This window comes from Camellia sinensis, chromosome 10 (assembly GCF_055761805.1).
Source record: "Camellia sinensis isolate YWXY chromosome 10, ASM5576180v1, whole genome shotgun sequence".
NCBI lineage: Eukaryota > Viridiplantae > Streptophyta > Magnoliopsida > Ericales > Theaceae > Camellia > Camellia sinensis.
Genome location: NC_138970.1, coordinates 57,553,884 through 57,569,370, shown reverse-complemented (window position 1 = coordinate 57,569,370; position 15,487 = coordinate 57,553,884). Strand labels below are relative to the sequence as shown.

General features: G+C 32.9%; 1 protein-coding gene across 1 annotated transcript; it reads left to right on the top strand.

Annotated features, from left to right (window-relative positions):
- Positions 1–1,625: 1,625 nt before the first annotated feature.
- Positions 1,626–4,491, top strand: MEE40 (Pentatricopeptide repeat (PPR) superfamily protein). Its single transcript, XM_028226404.2, has one exon. The coding sequence runs from the start codon at positions 1,903–1,905 to the stop codon at positions 4,219–4,221; it is 2,319 nt and encodes a 772-aa protein (XP_028082205.2). The 5' UTR covers positions 1,626–1,902; the 3' UTR covers positions 4,222–4,491.
- Positions 4,492–15,487: the final 10,996 nt, after the last annotated feature.

The following is a 15,487-nucleotide window of genomic DNA, read 5'->3' as shown; positions in this document are numbered from 1 at the left end:
ACTCATACAATATATATACGGGATAGTTTGGTCATTTTGCTTAATGCACACATTTAATGAAATATTATTTTAATGACAATTATACCCTAAATTAAAATAACCATAATAGACATTCACTAGCACCCATAATATTATATGAAAATATTCTTTGTATGTATCTTTTAAAAATAAACAAAAAAAACTCAACATACACCGTTTGAGTAAAAAAAATTAAACCCTAATTTTTTCATTGTTGTCACTTTATTTGCTATGCACTCTATACTCCGTTATTGCTTGCAAAGAAATACTCTCATAACAACTCTCATATTATTTTAACCTCTAGACTCTATTAGTGACGAAAATGTTAGTTTTTTCATAAAAAAACCCTTTTTTTTTTTTTTTTCCTTTTGCGGTTTTTAGTCAAACAACTAGTACCGAATTATTTCATTATATTTGGACATTAACTGCTGAATTATTTTATTATATTTGGACATCAACTGCCGAAATTTTTTTTTTTTTTTTTTCGAACAAATTTGACGAACTAATCACTTCTATTCGAAAGTTAAGTTTCGAATGAAATGTATAATTTCGGAAAACCAGTGTCAAAATCCCCAAATCTAAAAACAAAAAAAGAAAAAAGAAAAAGAAAAAAAAAAGAGTGTTTTATGGCAATGAAATGCACACAGATCTAGAAAATGATAAATGCAATAATAAAATGGAATGATGTCTCATCTTCAATAATATTTTGGAGGGTTTTTAATAGTGTTTTTAATGAAAGTTCATACTTTGGTCTTAAATAGTCTTCATGTGGGTCTACAAAAGGGTCTACAAATCTGGAAGTAGGTGAGGGTTGAGTGATATGTGTAAAATGATTATGAGTGAAGGATATAATTGTAACTTTTAGTATGTGGATTGAAAAAATTAATAAATAATCAAATTAATAAATGTGTGTACTAAGAGAAGATGTGCACTGAAGTAATTAAGTATGTGGAAATATAATTTGTCAAAAATCTACACCTAGACCTTTGGACAAAAAAAAGAGAGTCAATTTTAGACTTTTTGGTTGGAAAGCCCAAAAATAAAACTCCTAATTATTTTTCTATATAATAAAAATACCTCAATTATTAATTGAAATAAATTTATAATATTATTAAAAATTATTAATTAACTTGATAATTTTTTAACAAAGTGAGCTATTTGTTATGAAATTAAAAATTTCAAGACATAAGATATAATTTTCAGAACCATAAGGGGTCATTTGTATTTTAGCTGTGTATTTGTAATTTACTTTTTTTAAATTTTTTATTCTATTTTATTTGTCTAAAAAAATAAATAATCTATTTTTATTTTAGAAACTACTTATATTGGGTTCGTTTGGGAAGAAAAAGCCTAGCGTTTTTTTTAACTATTTTAATCAAAAATAAAATAAATAGACTTTTTAACTTAATAAGATAAAACATAACATTCAACTCATAATCATTATATTTTTTCTCTTATAAAAATAAAAAAAATCAAAAAATTCATTCCAAATAAAAAAAAATTAAAAAATTAATACCAAACGTAACTTTTTAATTTCGGACTAAAATAATTTTAAAAAAAAATCAACTTAAAGAAGTCAAAAAAACCAATATGACTAAAATTGATGCGTTAGTGGAACAGTGGTCGGCTCTGCGTGAACCGAAGATTTCTATTTTGGAGGTTTTATCCGTTGGTTTTGGCAAAGAGAAGACTGTGTTTTCTCGAGAAAATTTCGTTCTTCTTGTGTAAAATTTTCCCTCTTATCTTAGCCCATGAATGAACTCATAATTTTCTTTCTTGCTCTATGAAAACATCTTGTTGGGTCGCTCTACTCTCTCTCTCTCTCTCTCTCTCTCTCTCTCTCTGAAGTTAACTAGCATGCTACATGTTTATTAAATTGTCTCAATGGCTTTCTCTTCTTTCCCTAAATGCCATCCTTTGTCTCTCTCCCATGCCTTAAACCACCCACCTCTTTCTCTCTCTTCAAACTCCCTCAAATTCATCTCTTTCATACCCAATAAACACCATGAGTCTCTCACTTCAATCTCAGCCTCCACTTCACCTTCTGTCTCAACTCTCTCTTCCTCCCCAACCCACAAACTCCCTCCAGGCTTCACCCCAAAGCAGCTCCTCGACACTCTCCGCCGCCAAAATGATGAAACCTCGGCACTTCGCCTCTTCGAATGGGCCTCAAAACAGCCTAATTTCGCACCTGTTTTGTCAATATATGAGGAAATTCTTCGGAAGCTTGGACAAGTTGGATCGTTTGATTCAATGAGGCAAATCTTGGAGGACATGAAAGTTTCCAAGTGTGAGGCCATTGAAGGTACTTTCTTGATTTTCATTGAGAATTATGCAAAATTCGATTTGTATAATGAAGCTATTGGTGTTCTTGATGTGATGGAACAAGAATTCGGATTGAAACCGGGCACGTTTACTTATAATTTTCTGTTGAATGTTCTTGTTGATGGAAACAAGTTGAAACTAGTTGAAATTGTTCACTCTATGATGTTTAGTAGAGGAGTTAAACCTGATGTTTCGACTTTTAATATCTTGATAAAGGCTCTTTGTAAAGCCCATCAAATTAGGCCTGCGATTTTGATGATGGAAGATATGCCTAACCACGGTTTGGAACCGGACGAAAAGACCTTCACGACCATAATGCAAGGTTATATCGAGGAAGGGAATTTGGATGGTGCTTTGAGAATCAGAGAGCAAATGGTAGCAGTGCAATGCCCATCGAGCAATATAACCGTTAATGTTTTGATTCATGGGTATTGTAAAGAGGGTCAAATTGGGGAAGCTTTGAATTTTGTACAAGAGATGTTTCTTGAGGGATTTTCGCCCGATCAATTTACCTTTAATACTTTGGTGAATGGTTTGTGCAAGTCTGGGCATGTTAACCATGCTTTAGAGATTCTGGATTTAATGCTTCAGGAGGGGTTTGATCCGGATATCTTTACATATAACACTTTAATATCTGGATTGTGTAAACTGGGTGAAGTTGAAGAGGCCGTGGAAGTTCTCAATCAGATGCTTTCAAGGGATTGTTCACCTAATACTGTAACGTATAACACTCTGATTAGCACCTTGTGCAAGGAGAACCAAATTGAACAAGCCACTGCATTTGTTCGTGTTCTCACAAGTAAGGGAATTGTACCTGATGTTTGTACGTTTAATTCTCTAATACAAGGTCTCTGCTTGACAAGAAACCACAAAACCGCAATGGAATTGTTCTACGATATGCAAAATAAAGGGTGCCAGCCTGATGAATTTACCTATAATATGCTAATTGACAGTCTTTGTTCTAAGGGAAAACTAGATGAAGCTTTGGACATGCTTAAAGAAATGGAATCAAGTGACTGCGCGCGAAGCGTAGTAACGTATAATACTCTGATTGATGGGCTATGCAAAAACAAGAAAATTGAAGAAGCAGAGGAGATTTTTGATCAGATGGAACTCCAAGGGGTTTCAAGAAATTTGGTGACTTATAATTCCCTTATTGATGGCCTTTGTAAGAGCAAGAGGGTTGAGGAGGCCGCCCAGCTTATGGATCAGATGATAATGGAAGGACTGAAGCCTGATAAGTTCACATATAACTCACTTCTCTCTCACTTCTGCAGAGCGGGCGATATAAAAAAGGCGGCAGATATTGTCCAAACCATGACTTCAAATGGGTGTGAGCCGGATGTTGTCACCTATGGAACCCTAATACAGGGATTGTGTAAAGCGGGTAGAATTGAGATTGCGAGTAGGCTCCTCAGAACTATCCAGATGAAAGGAATGACTTTGGCCCCACAAGCTTATAATCCTGTGATTCAAGCACTCTTCAAACGGAGGAGAACAAAAGAAGCCATGAGACTCTTCAGAGAAATGGAAGAGAAGGGTGGCCCTCCCGATGCCATCTCATATAAAATTATTTTTCGTGGGCTTTGTTGTGGTGGAGGACCTATCAGAGAGGCAGTTGATTTTGTAGTCGAGATGACTGAAAAAGGATTCATACCCGAATTCTCTTCTTTCTTTATGCTGGCTGAGGGTCTTTGTGGTTTATCCATGGAGGACACATTGATTAAGCTTGTTGATAGGATCATGAAGAAATCAAACTTCTCGGACAATGAGGTGTCGATGATAATGGGGTTTCTTAAAATCCGTAAATTTCAAGATGCATTGGCCACTCTTGGCAATATCTTGAATGACCGAAAGCCCAAAAGAGGTTACTGGTGAAGGAGGAAGATAAAGCTTGGACTTCGAGCTTTTCTTTGACATTGGAATCTGGGAAAGGGACTGTTTTTTGAAAATTTGGATTTCTTTCGCATCCACAGGATGACAAAGTATGAGCTAACTGAGAAAACTCCCTCTTCCAACTTTAGTTTCTTTTCCAGCAGCAAAGGAATTTTAGGTGCTGCCCTCCCCTTGTAGTACATTGCTTTAATATCTTAAGCATACATGATATCACTATTCAACAAATATGCATAATGAATGATTTTCCTGCAATTGGTTTCTTGATGAGTTCTTCTATAATGTGTAATTAACTTATTTTTACTTTCATGTTAATTTGATTGGGTGATTAGCTGTGTCAACTGTTGAGTCAAGCCACAAGATACACTGTCATGAGGGGTCTGGTGCATTGTGACACATACATTGGCGTGGTCTGTAGATTAGGAAAAGGACAGTGTGTAGTGTTGATTGATTCCCATAAAACTCGAGTTTTGAGGGGGTCATCAGATTCTAACCTAGACTTGAGCTTTATTGGCGCAAATGGCTATCCTCAGATTTGAATTTGCTTTCCCCACTCTTGAACAACCCATGATTTTACCATTTGCACCAAGTCGTGGTCAATTAGGAATTTAGGACACTGTTGAAATCCAATTGCACCCTATTTGGAGTCACAATACGTGTTAGGGTGTCATTAGACTTCATTATATGTGGATCAGGCATGGGCGTTTAGCAATATGTATGAGGTAAAAAACTCATCTTTGCTTTGCACTTGTGAGAACTGGTTCTCACTCCTGACTATTGCTTGTGATTTTTAAAGTTGAATTTACTGGAACATACATCTAATAATTTCCAGACCTGACAGTGGCAGATGACTCGTGCACTGGGCTTTCCTGTTTTTTTTTTTTTTTTTTTGAACGGGTGGTTATGCACCAGTTTGGTTTATGCATTTTTGCCCCAGGATTGGATGAATTCAATCAGTGTCTATATGGGTTGGTTATTCAAGAATTTGGTATGAACAGTTGTCTCTCACAATCTGGTGAAGGTGACCTCTCATTTCCGTCACAAGAACCAGGTAACTCTATGTTCTCTCTTTTTTATGGCTTGGTTGGTAGATGGGAAGTTGGGGTAAAATTGAGGGCAATATTGATGAGCTTCTAAATGCTTTCAAGAACATCTTTGGACCTCATTACTTGACAATTTTTTTTAATACTATCATACCTGCAGTAAAATTACAAGGACAAAAATAAATTTTTTTGTTTCTCTTTGCACTCACACCAGCCACCACTCTCTCCACCTCCAGTAGCCACCGCCACCACCTCCCAACACAATTCTAACCCCTCATTGCCCTCTCTCACAGCCACCTCTCAGCTTTTCCCGCGACACTCTTGCGACTCCTCATTCCTTTTCCTCACCCAATCCTCAACCTTCATTGAGCCACCACTGCCTTCGCTATCTACCCTACCACCCTCGTCTATCGTCAGTCTCTCCAACCACTTCTTCATCCACTACCTATACTCTACCCTTACTCATTCCCTTTCATTCGAAATCCAGGCCCTTGGTTCGAACAAGTAGTGTCTAGTGTCGAACAAATGGTAGTGATTCAGATATAGACCAAGTCTTGTGATGGCCGTGATGAAGAAAGAGAGAAAGAGAAGTATGGGATCTAAGGAAGATCACAGCAGAATCTGGGAGAAGGAGAGTGAGATGCCACTAATGGAGGTTGGGATAGTGGTTGAGGTGGGGGTAGGAATAGAGTAAGGGTTTGAGAGAGTGGAGATAATTTTGATATAAAGTGGATTGTTCCACAGTTTTTTTACAAAATTAAAATTAATTGATGGAGGTACGAAGAAATGTTGAAAAAAAAAGGGAGGTTTAACAAAATTATAGATTTGTTTGATGCAGTTTATTGTAAATTAAAAGCTAATCTATAACCATCTATAAAAAGCGTGAAATATTGTGAACCTAACGCTCCATATGACTACCCTCAAAACCCTTTGAAATTACCTGGTTCACCCACCACCATTGTTGGTTATGCAAATCTGAAGCCATATGGGCCTGCAATCTATCGGCCACGTGGTCTCACGAAAGACAGCTGGCAGCATGGATGCTGTGCTACGCAAATGACTCATCCTCATCAGTGGAAGAACAAATACAGGTGGGCCACCGCTATCCACTTCTGGAAAAAAGAATCAATCCGTAGAAGGAAATATCAATGCTGGTACTGCTACCAATCAACGCAATCAAAGTAGAAGGAAGACTCATAAAACATACTTCCATAAATCACGGATTCACGGCATTTGATTTACAATTACAGTCCTCCTCTCTCTCACTCTCTCTCTCTCACCCACACACAAACCCTTGATTGCCTTTGGTTTAGGTTTTGTCATTCTTCACTTATTTTACCAATCAAATTCAAGTTGAAGAACCTATAAGAGCTATGAAATTTTTTATTAGCAATTCTCCATAATGGTCATGTGTCCAATTTTATATGATATATATATATATGTATTTATGTTCAATGATTACTTTGTATTTGATAGATAATGGTCTTGCTGGGCATACAAAACTTATGCATAGAAGCTATTTGAGGATTTGTCAAAGAGACTAACACTTCACTCTCTCCAAGGTTTGACATAGATATAAATTTTGTTGTGGTATATGATTTGTTTGTTAGTAATTCTCCATGTGGTATGTAGATTCAATCTTTTCACCTTCTATTTTGTTAGGATTTCCCCTCTTGCTTGTGACAGGAAACCACAAAAATTCTGCATGTCAGGTGTTTGAAGATATTTCTGAGAGATGCTTGGAACCAGATGTATTATGATACACATATATGTGGAGGTAAGGATGATGTGTATCTTCAAATCCTTGAATTCCACTTGCAAGTTGCAAGGGTTACGACGGAGATCCAACAAAAACCATTTCATTTATTGCCTAGAAGGGACTACATCAGTATTTCAAATGGAGTGTCCATGAATCTGACAATTAAAGGTGATGGTTAAGTAATGATCTCTTGCATAAGAAAACTGAAAAAGAATAGGATAATGAAGGTGGGGGTGGAAGCTATTCAGTCCATTCCTTTAAACTTGAGACCTGTTTTTGTTTTTTGAATTAAGTGTGTCCCGTGAATAGAACAAACCATCAACCCAGTGCTGTTGAAAAACTTATTGTATACCATTAGTATGCAAGAATAGAACAAACCATCTTCTCAGTGCCCAAAAGGCACAAAAAGTAAGAGAGGAAAAATTTAGAATTGAAACTCGGTCCAAGAAACTGTTCAGTCCAATATGACTTCCAAATTGAAAGTAATGCTCTCTATCTACATTGAGGAGAAAGTCAATAGCTACAGATGCTATCTTATATGTTTAGTTCCCTTTTTGTCCAAAAAAAAGAAAAAAGAATATGATGAATATATTCACTTATCTCTATCCTATTTTCATATCTATTTATTGCACGAGATAGGGGGGAAAAAATGATGTCCATTGTCTCAGGTCTTAAATAGTAATGTAGTTTGGTTCACTTTAATCAAATGGAATGTTATTCTTTAACCTCCTTATAGAATGACTATTCTATTTGTAATATATTTTCTATCAATTTTTTAGCAAATCAAATGATCATTCCAATTAATTCCAGAAAATCAAACAGAATTGAAATGGTTTTTAAGTGGTGTCCCAGATGGAGATCTAATCAGATTCAGTCAAACCCAACATGTTTGTAACCTTTCTTCTCATTTTTTTTTTGATTAAAAAATCATAATATATCTTCTAAAGATATTTAAGATTAAAGTAATTTATACCATGAATTATCTGTTGTTATTTTATTAAATTAAATATAGTTGAATATTACATGGGTGAGGTCAGTTATACCTTTTAAACTATTTGGGCTTTAAAAATAAAAGATCGTAAATAATTATTTCTTATTATTTGGTCATTGTTACTTGGAAAAGTATGTATGCTTATTGTATAAATATCAATATCGTTAAATTATTGTTTGGAAATTGAGAGTCTTTGTTTGCAGTCTTTATTAAGAATTGTTGATTAGAAATATATAAAGAAGGGAAAAGCTAAGATGATGATCTTACATAGGAACCTTTGTTAACTTCTTACCTATTAAACCATGTGATCATTATTGAAAATAATATTTTCATTGATTCAAGTCTAAATATTTCATATTCATAAGATATATTTAACATTCAAGTGTGTAGATATATTTTTCTAATGTTGTGCTTGGTTAGGGGATTTGGGAAGGAATTCATAAAGAGAAAAGGAAAAGGTGTGTGAAATTAGGTGAAATGTAAGTATATTTTATTTACATTTCACCTACCTTTTCCAAATCCCTTCTCAAATCCTTCAACCATACACGGCGCAAGTGATTTAGAAAAAGTGACCGAATCTTTACGATTCATGATTTGATTCGATTCGCGATTCAGTACGAGACCATTTCGATTCACGATTAGAATCCCGATTTGACAACTATTTATGTATTTATTTTTTGATGTAGGAACATTGCTTTTCTCCTTGAGTACATGTTTTCCCCCTTTTAATTAGCTTTTCTCTTTGCTTTGCCAGAGTGAGAAAGTATATGTTCATGTCTAAGGTCCAACTTTATTCTGTAGCATAGTGCAAAATGCATATGAAAAATGTCCAGATGTCCTTGAGTTAATGGGAACACGAACTACTTGAAACATCTTCTGCATATATAACTTGCATCATCTTTTGAGAAATAAGTATGTCAACCCGATTTCTTGGATATGAAAAATGTCCAAAACTATATATATATATATATATATTTGAAATTCAGAGCACTAGCAGGTGTGCCTGGTGACAGTAGCACTGGTTTCTTTGCTTTTTTTCGACATTGTTTATAATTGGGTGATTGTTGCATTTTTATTGGAACCACAGTTTTTAGAAAAAAATAGTCGCTTCGGTTTGATTTCTGTGAACATGAGTAAATGGGTTTCTATAAAATGCGTTTCTATTTTGCTTTTGGTTTTAGTTCTATAAAATTAAAATGGGTTTTTATTTTTGTAAAATGGTTCTGATTTGGGTTTTCATGAATGGGTTTCTATCGTGTAGTAGTTGAAATGGTTGGTTTTTAGCACCCTGTTTTTGGTTTGATTATGTTGCATTATCAGGTGCATAGTTTAGTTGCCGTTTAATATATCTACTTTATAAGGACCGTTATGCTTCTGAAGTACGCTGTGAGAAAATTAATTGGGTTGACAAACTCTACCAAGTAGCAGCAGTTCTTGGGATGTCTATTGAGTTTTCAGCCTCAAGTGCCTTGGAAGTTTCTATTGTCATGATATGCTTTTGAATATTTTTATTTTTTTATTTTCCATTCATTGTAGTTAATTTCCTTGGAAGTTTCTATTGTCATGATATGTTTTGATTGATTTATATGAAGTATATGTGCTCTGAATAGTGTGATCTGTTTATAATTGGTTTTGACTGATTTATATAAAGTATATGTCCTTTGAGAAATAGCATAGTCTCTGTCATTGCAATTTATGGAGATGGAGAATTTAACAAAGTTTGCACACGTTGATGCATCGTCAATGACCCTATGTCTAGCTTTGTGTTGAACTGCAAAGGTATGTTAGGTGTTTCTTAACTTAATTTGTAATGTTTGAAGGTTTGCATAGCACTTACACGTTATTACTAAGTTTTTTTCATGTTTTTTAGGTGCTCTAAATTGGTGGCATTTTTGGTTTGGCTACGGGCCAAAATGGAGGGAAGAAAATGAGGTGGGATATGTAATCAAGTATACTACGTACAAGGTTAGGAAGGTTGCCGTAAGGTGTTTCAAGGCTTGAAGTGAGGTTGAATCTTTGTTGGGTGGAGTTTAGATATTCTACTTGGAGATTAGAATTTTTGAAAAAATACCAAAATATTGTGGGTTTGTAGATGAAACTTTATTTTTGATGATGCACACAGTATGACTGCAACAAAGACAAACAAACATGTCTTTATATATGTTTCCACATAAGTTTTTTAATACTTGGGCATCAAATGATTGGCTAAACACATGGCGATGTATTTGATTTGTGCATTTTCATAATATTGATTATTTTTTAGGGCGACACATGAAGCTACCTACATCTCTTTAAAGTTTCCATTATAGTCAATGTTTCAAATAAATTGTGTGCCTTCTTGGGGTCTAATCTACTTTGTGAAGAACTGATCTTCACATTAATTGTGCATCTTCTTTGCAACCTTTGTCTGTTTGTTTTTCAATTTCGGTAAGTGATCTTTCATTTTGTTTGTAGTGCTATATAATTTCATTTTGAATATTTAACCTTTTGTAGTGATAAATGACAACAGGTATAATTGTTTGATCCTGAAACACCTCAACTGAGACAAGGATTGAAAAATTAAGCACAAGGTCGAGGGTGACGAAGTAAGTTAGCAAACAAGCTTCACTTGCTAAAGAAATGTTGGTCAATGGATGGATCAATATTGATTCGATGAACTTGTTTTTAATAGTGGGGCATTCAATTTTTACGTGTGGATCATCCATGTTCAATGCCAGTGTTGGAAGACTTCCGAAGTATACCTCATATGTGGTGAAGAGCAGTTGGAAGACCCCAATTCTTAAACAACACAGAGGTCATTCTTTACCCAAATTTTGGTTCCATGGGATGTTTTATTTCAAATTGAAAGAGGAAAAAGAAAATATGAGAAAATGCTACATTCTGTAATATCTTAAATAAGATATTATTTTGTCACCTTAATGTTTATAATAAATGACCTCTTTTATTAATAAATTATGAAGTCAATTAATATTTGTTAATGATGTTAAAAATTTATTTCAATTAATAATCAAGGTAATCTTATCATTATATAACAGAGTAGTTAGAAATTTTATTTTTTCAATTAATTCTGTTAAATAAAAAATATTTATAATTTTTTAAATTTCAAAATATATTTGTAATTTATCATTCCAAATTTCATTTAAGCCTTTGTCAGTTAATAGACGCTTGTGTTTAACTGTGGCATACATATGTGTAGAAAGATTTCTCTACATATATTTTCCACGGGTGTAAGGTGGCCGCTGTGCAGCGAAATGGGTTCATTTTGAGATGTATTTTGATAATTTAAATTATTCATATTTTAAAATACATCAAGTAGAACATGTCTGTAAAAAATCTATTTAATCGGATATCGTTAACCCTTTTTATCCACTCACATTTGTATTCATTTTAATATTTTAAATCACAATTATTATTTATTTTTGTAGATACAAATGTGGATGGATAAATAGGTAAACAATATTCGATTAATTTGATTTTTTGTAGGCATATTGTACTTGATAAAATCTAAAATGTGAATAGTTTGAATTGTCGAAATGGACTTCGAAATGAACCTATTTCACTGTACAGCAATGACTATTGTGCCTTCGCACAGTAACCACCCCACACCCATTTTTCGTACCTTTCATGTATTTATATAATACCTTCATGTCTCAACATATTGTTCCAACCAACTAGGGGTGTCTGTGGATCGGTTTTGTGCGGTTTGCGGTTCGATTTTGACCCGCTCACATTTATGCGGTTTGGGAAAAAGTCAACCCGCAACCGCCCACAGTACGGTTTGCGGTTTGTGCAGATAGGGTTTGCAGATGTGTGAACGGTTGCAGGGGGTTTGCGGTTTACACTTTTTTCTTTAAAAATTAATTTTTGAGTTTTTTTTTCCCATCGAATTTAGGTATCAAATTCATTTTATATATTTGTGATCATTTGACAACAATTTTATGATGAGTTCACAAATAAAAATTGACTATCAATGCATTAAATAAAAGTACCCAAAACAAAGAGACCTTACACTAGCATTTTTGTCATGAAAAAAAATGTATATCAATACATTAAAAATGTATATCAATGCATTAAAGGTTGTACTCAATTAGAATTGCCAGTTCAGTAATCAATAATCAAACTAGAAGTTCCATCGACTACTAGAAGGAAAATTTTATTAGGAAAAAGTGGATGAGTCATCAATAAAAATCATATAAGAAACCAAGTTTAGGACTTGATAATTCTACGGCATTAAGAAAGTTGAGAAATATTTAAAAATAAGAATCCTAGTGTCATAGAAAACATAATGGTACTCTTGTTAAAGTTACAAAGTTGATATATATAAAAAATAATAATAATAATAATGATAATAATTAAAGTGTGAGCGTTTTTTGCAGGCTACGGGTTTAATCTGTGACCCGCTTGCAATCTACAAATTTGTCATATTTCAAACCGTATCTGCCTGTATTATGTTTAAAAAATCACCCATTTATACGCGAATAAGGCGATTTGAGCGGTTCGAATAAACCGTCGCTCACCCAACAACCAACCATGTCATCCTGCGCGTGCAACGCATGGAGTCCAGCTATTAATAACAAAGAAAAATGTGTTAAGGACCCAAATATTTTTATCAAATATCCTGCTAAATGGATGTGGGATCACATATTATTCCAACCAACCACGTCACCCCTACATGTGTAGGGCATGAGTCCAGCTAGTAATAATAAAGAAAAATATTAGATGTCTTAAATATTTTATCAGGATCCCACAAGTATATGGGTCCTGCATCATGTGAGACATTTAATAAAATATTTTGAATTCCTAGCATTACTCAATCATAAATGGTAAATCACCGTGAATCTTTTTAAATTATGACTCGTTTACATTTTGTTTATAAACTTTTAACCACTTTAAAAGATTATCTTGTTCCACTTAATTTTCTTTCATTAGAACTGTTGGAAATGGTTATAAAATTCTGGATAAAATCAGAATTTTTTCCTAAGTTCGGTCTATTTTTTAGGTGAGCCCCGAGTGTTGATTTACTCGGGTCAGAGTGGTAACGCGTTCTATGCCGCATTGTGATTCACGTGGTATATTTGGTTGCTCAAAACCATTACCGAGTGAATGGGAAATTGAAGCCAAAGTGTGCTCCATGAAAATGGAGTTTTGGTGGAAATTCCTTAAGGTGGTAAATTGGCTTGTCCCACATTGATTTGGTGGGAAGTTTTGAAAGGGTTTATAAGGCTTAGGGTGAGATACTTGGGGTGTGCCCCAAGGGGTACCCAAGTGTTTTAGAGGGAGAGGTTATGGGCTAGACCCATTGGACCCAAAAATCACCGCGCGCCGCCGCCGTCCGGTCGGGCGCTGGTGCGTGGCTAATCTTTTTGGGCCAAAAACATTTGAATTTAATTTTATTTTTATTAAAATAAAATCCAAAATTCAAATTAAATTGGTTTGGATTTTTTGTTCATCCAAACAGGGCCCTTCCCGGTTTCAAACAGAAATAAACTGTTTTGGAATTAGTGCACACCCAAACAGGGCCCTTCCCGTAATTGCTATCTGTTTGAATTGTTGAATCTGTTTGAAATTCAAAACCCAACAGGTATCATACCTGTTCAATTCAAAACCAAGAGCCACCTTCACATCTATAAATAGGACCACCCTCATTTGATGTTTTCAATTCAGAAATTTCGTATTTCACTTCTACTAATTATATTCTTCATGTTGCTGCATTTTATTTCCGAAAGAAAGAGTATAAACACTTAGTGTGTTCGTAAGGCAAACAATTTGTAGTGCTGCTATTGTTTGTGGTAAGATCATTTCATCCTGGGAGATAGACGTCCAAATTCTGAAATCACTGTGGAGAGGACGAATCTGTCTTAAGGACACAGTGTTAAACATTGGACTTGATCAGAAAAGTTATTCAAATAAATTAACCAAGTAAGTTGTTTAATTTTATTCTGTTTTTTATTTGTTTATTTAATCAGATTTTATCTTTGTTTTTGTAACAAAATAAAATATGTGGTTTTATTTATTTATTATTATTTCGTGTTTGATTTTTGTAATCAAACAAATTCTCTCCTTTTTATCTATTTCTTTTATTCTTGTTGTTGTTTTGTACACAACAGAATTTAATCTATTTAAATACAGTGAAGATTGTCCAACAAGAACTAGCATATCACCAATGTACGGATTTAAACAATTAATTAACAATTAATTTTGAAATTAAATAGTAACACAAAATTGTTTAAAATCTATCAAATATAATTTAGAATTAATTAAATTGTAACCATTTAATTAGATTTTATATATTTTTTTATAATTGTTGTCATTAATTGTATATTCTAAATTCTCAATAAGAAATAGATGTTATAATTTAATTGGTAAAGAAAAAAATGGAATAAATTACAAAGATTATCATATTTTCTATTTAAATATTTTAAAATTACAAATAAATAAGTTGGATAAATTACACTTATCTCTCTTAAAGTTTCTTACAATTACAGAGACTTCTTCTGTAGTTTCAATAATTACACTAACCTCCCTTACTTTTAAAATTATTATCAAGATTCTTCCAATCTGTTAAATTCATACAAACGGCGTTAGTTGGGTGTAAAAATGGCCATATTATCCTCTGATTTGCATGTAAAAAGACGAAAATATTCATAGATCAACTCATTTATTATCAACTTGGGTAAATTACACTTACCTCCCTTAAGATTTTACATATATATTATCAAAGAACCATACATATTTTAGCATTATTTAATAAAAATTTAAATTTTATGCAATATAAAACAAAACCCTTAAATTGTTAAGACATTATTAAAACATTTGATGGAAAAAAAAAAAGTTCATTAATAAAATACTTAAAAATAAACAATCTCTCTGAAATTAATATTGGATAATATCCTAATAATTTAATATAAGACTTATTCTACACTACATAAACAACGTAAAATTTATCATTTTAAGTAATGCATTTATATTTGAATTTTTTTTAAGTTAAATAAATGGATTTATTTTTTTCCAACAATTTGAAATACTTATTTATTTATATGTAAAAAAATTATTATTTTATCTTTTCTCAATCATATTATTCTCAAATTTTTATTTTTATTTTTATTTTTGAGTTATTAAACTTATAATCAATGTATATTGAAAAAAAAACATAGGTTAATATTTCTTACAAGATTCAAAAAATTAAAAAATAAATATAGAAAAAAAAAAATCTTACCTCCGTTGAGGTTTCTGACAATTAAACCAAACTAATTTATTATTAACATTAATCTTAACCTTAAATGCACTAAATTTAATTTATCCTATTAAATATATGAAATTATTATTTATTTTCATAATTTTTTCAAAATATAAATGTAATTTCTGGACTTTTTTTTTTCCATAACAAGTCTTTGAACTTTTATAAACAAAAAATAAAATAAAAATTCAACCATTAATAAAGGTGATAAATTAATTTTA

Coding starts and splice junctions, on each gene's coding strand:
- MEE40 (XM_028226404.2), top strand. CDS start 1,903: ATGGCTTTCTCTTCTTTCCCTAAATGCCATCCTTTGTCTCTCTCCCAT.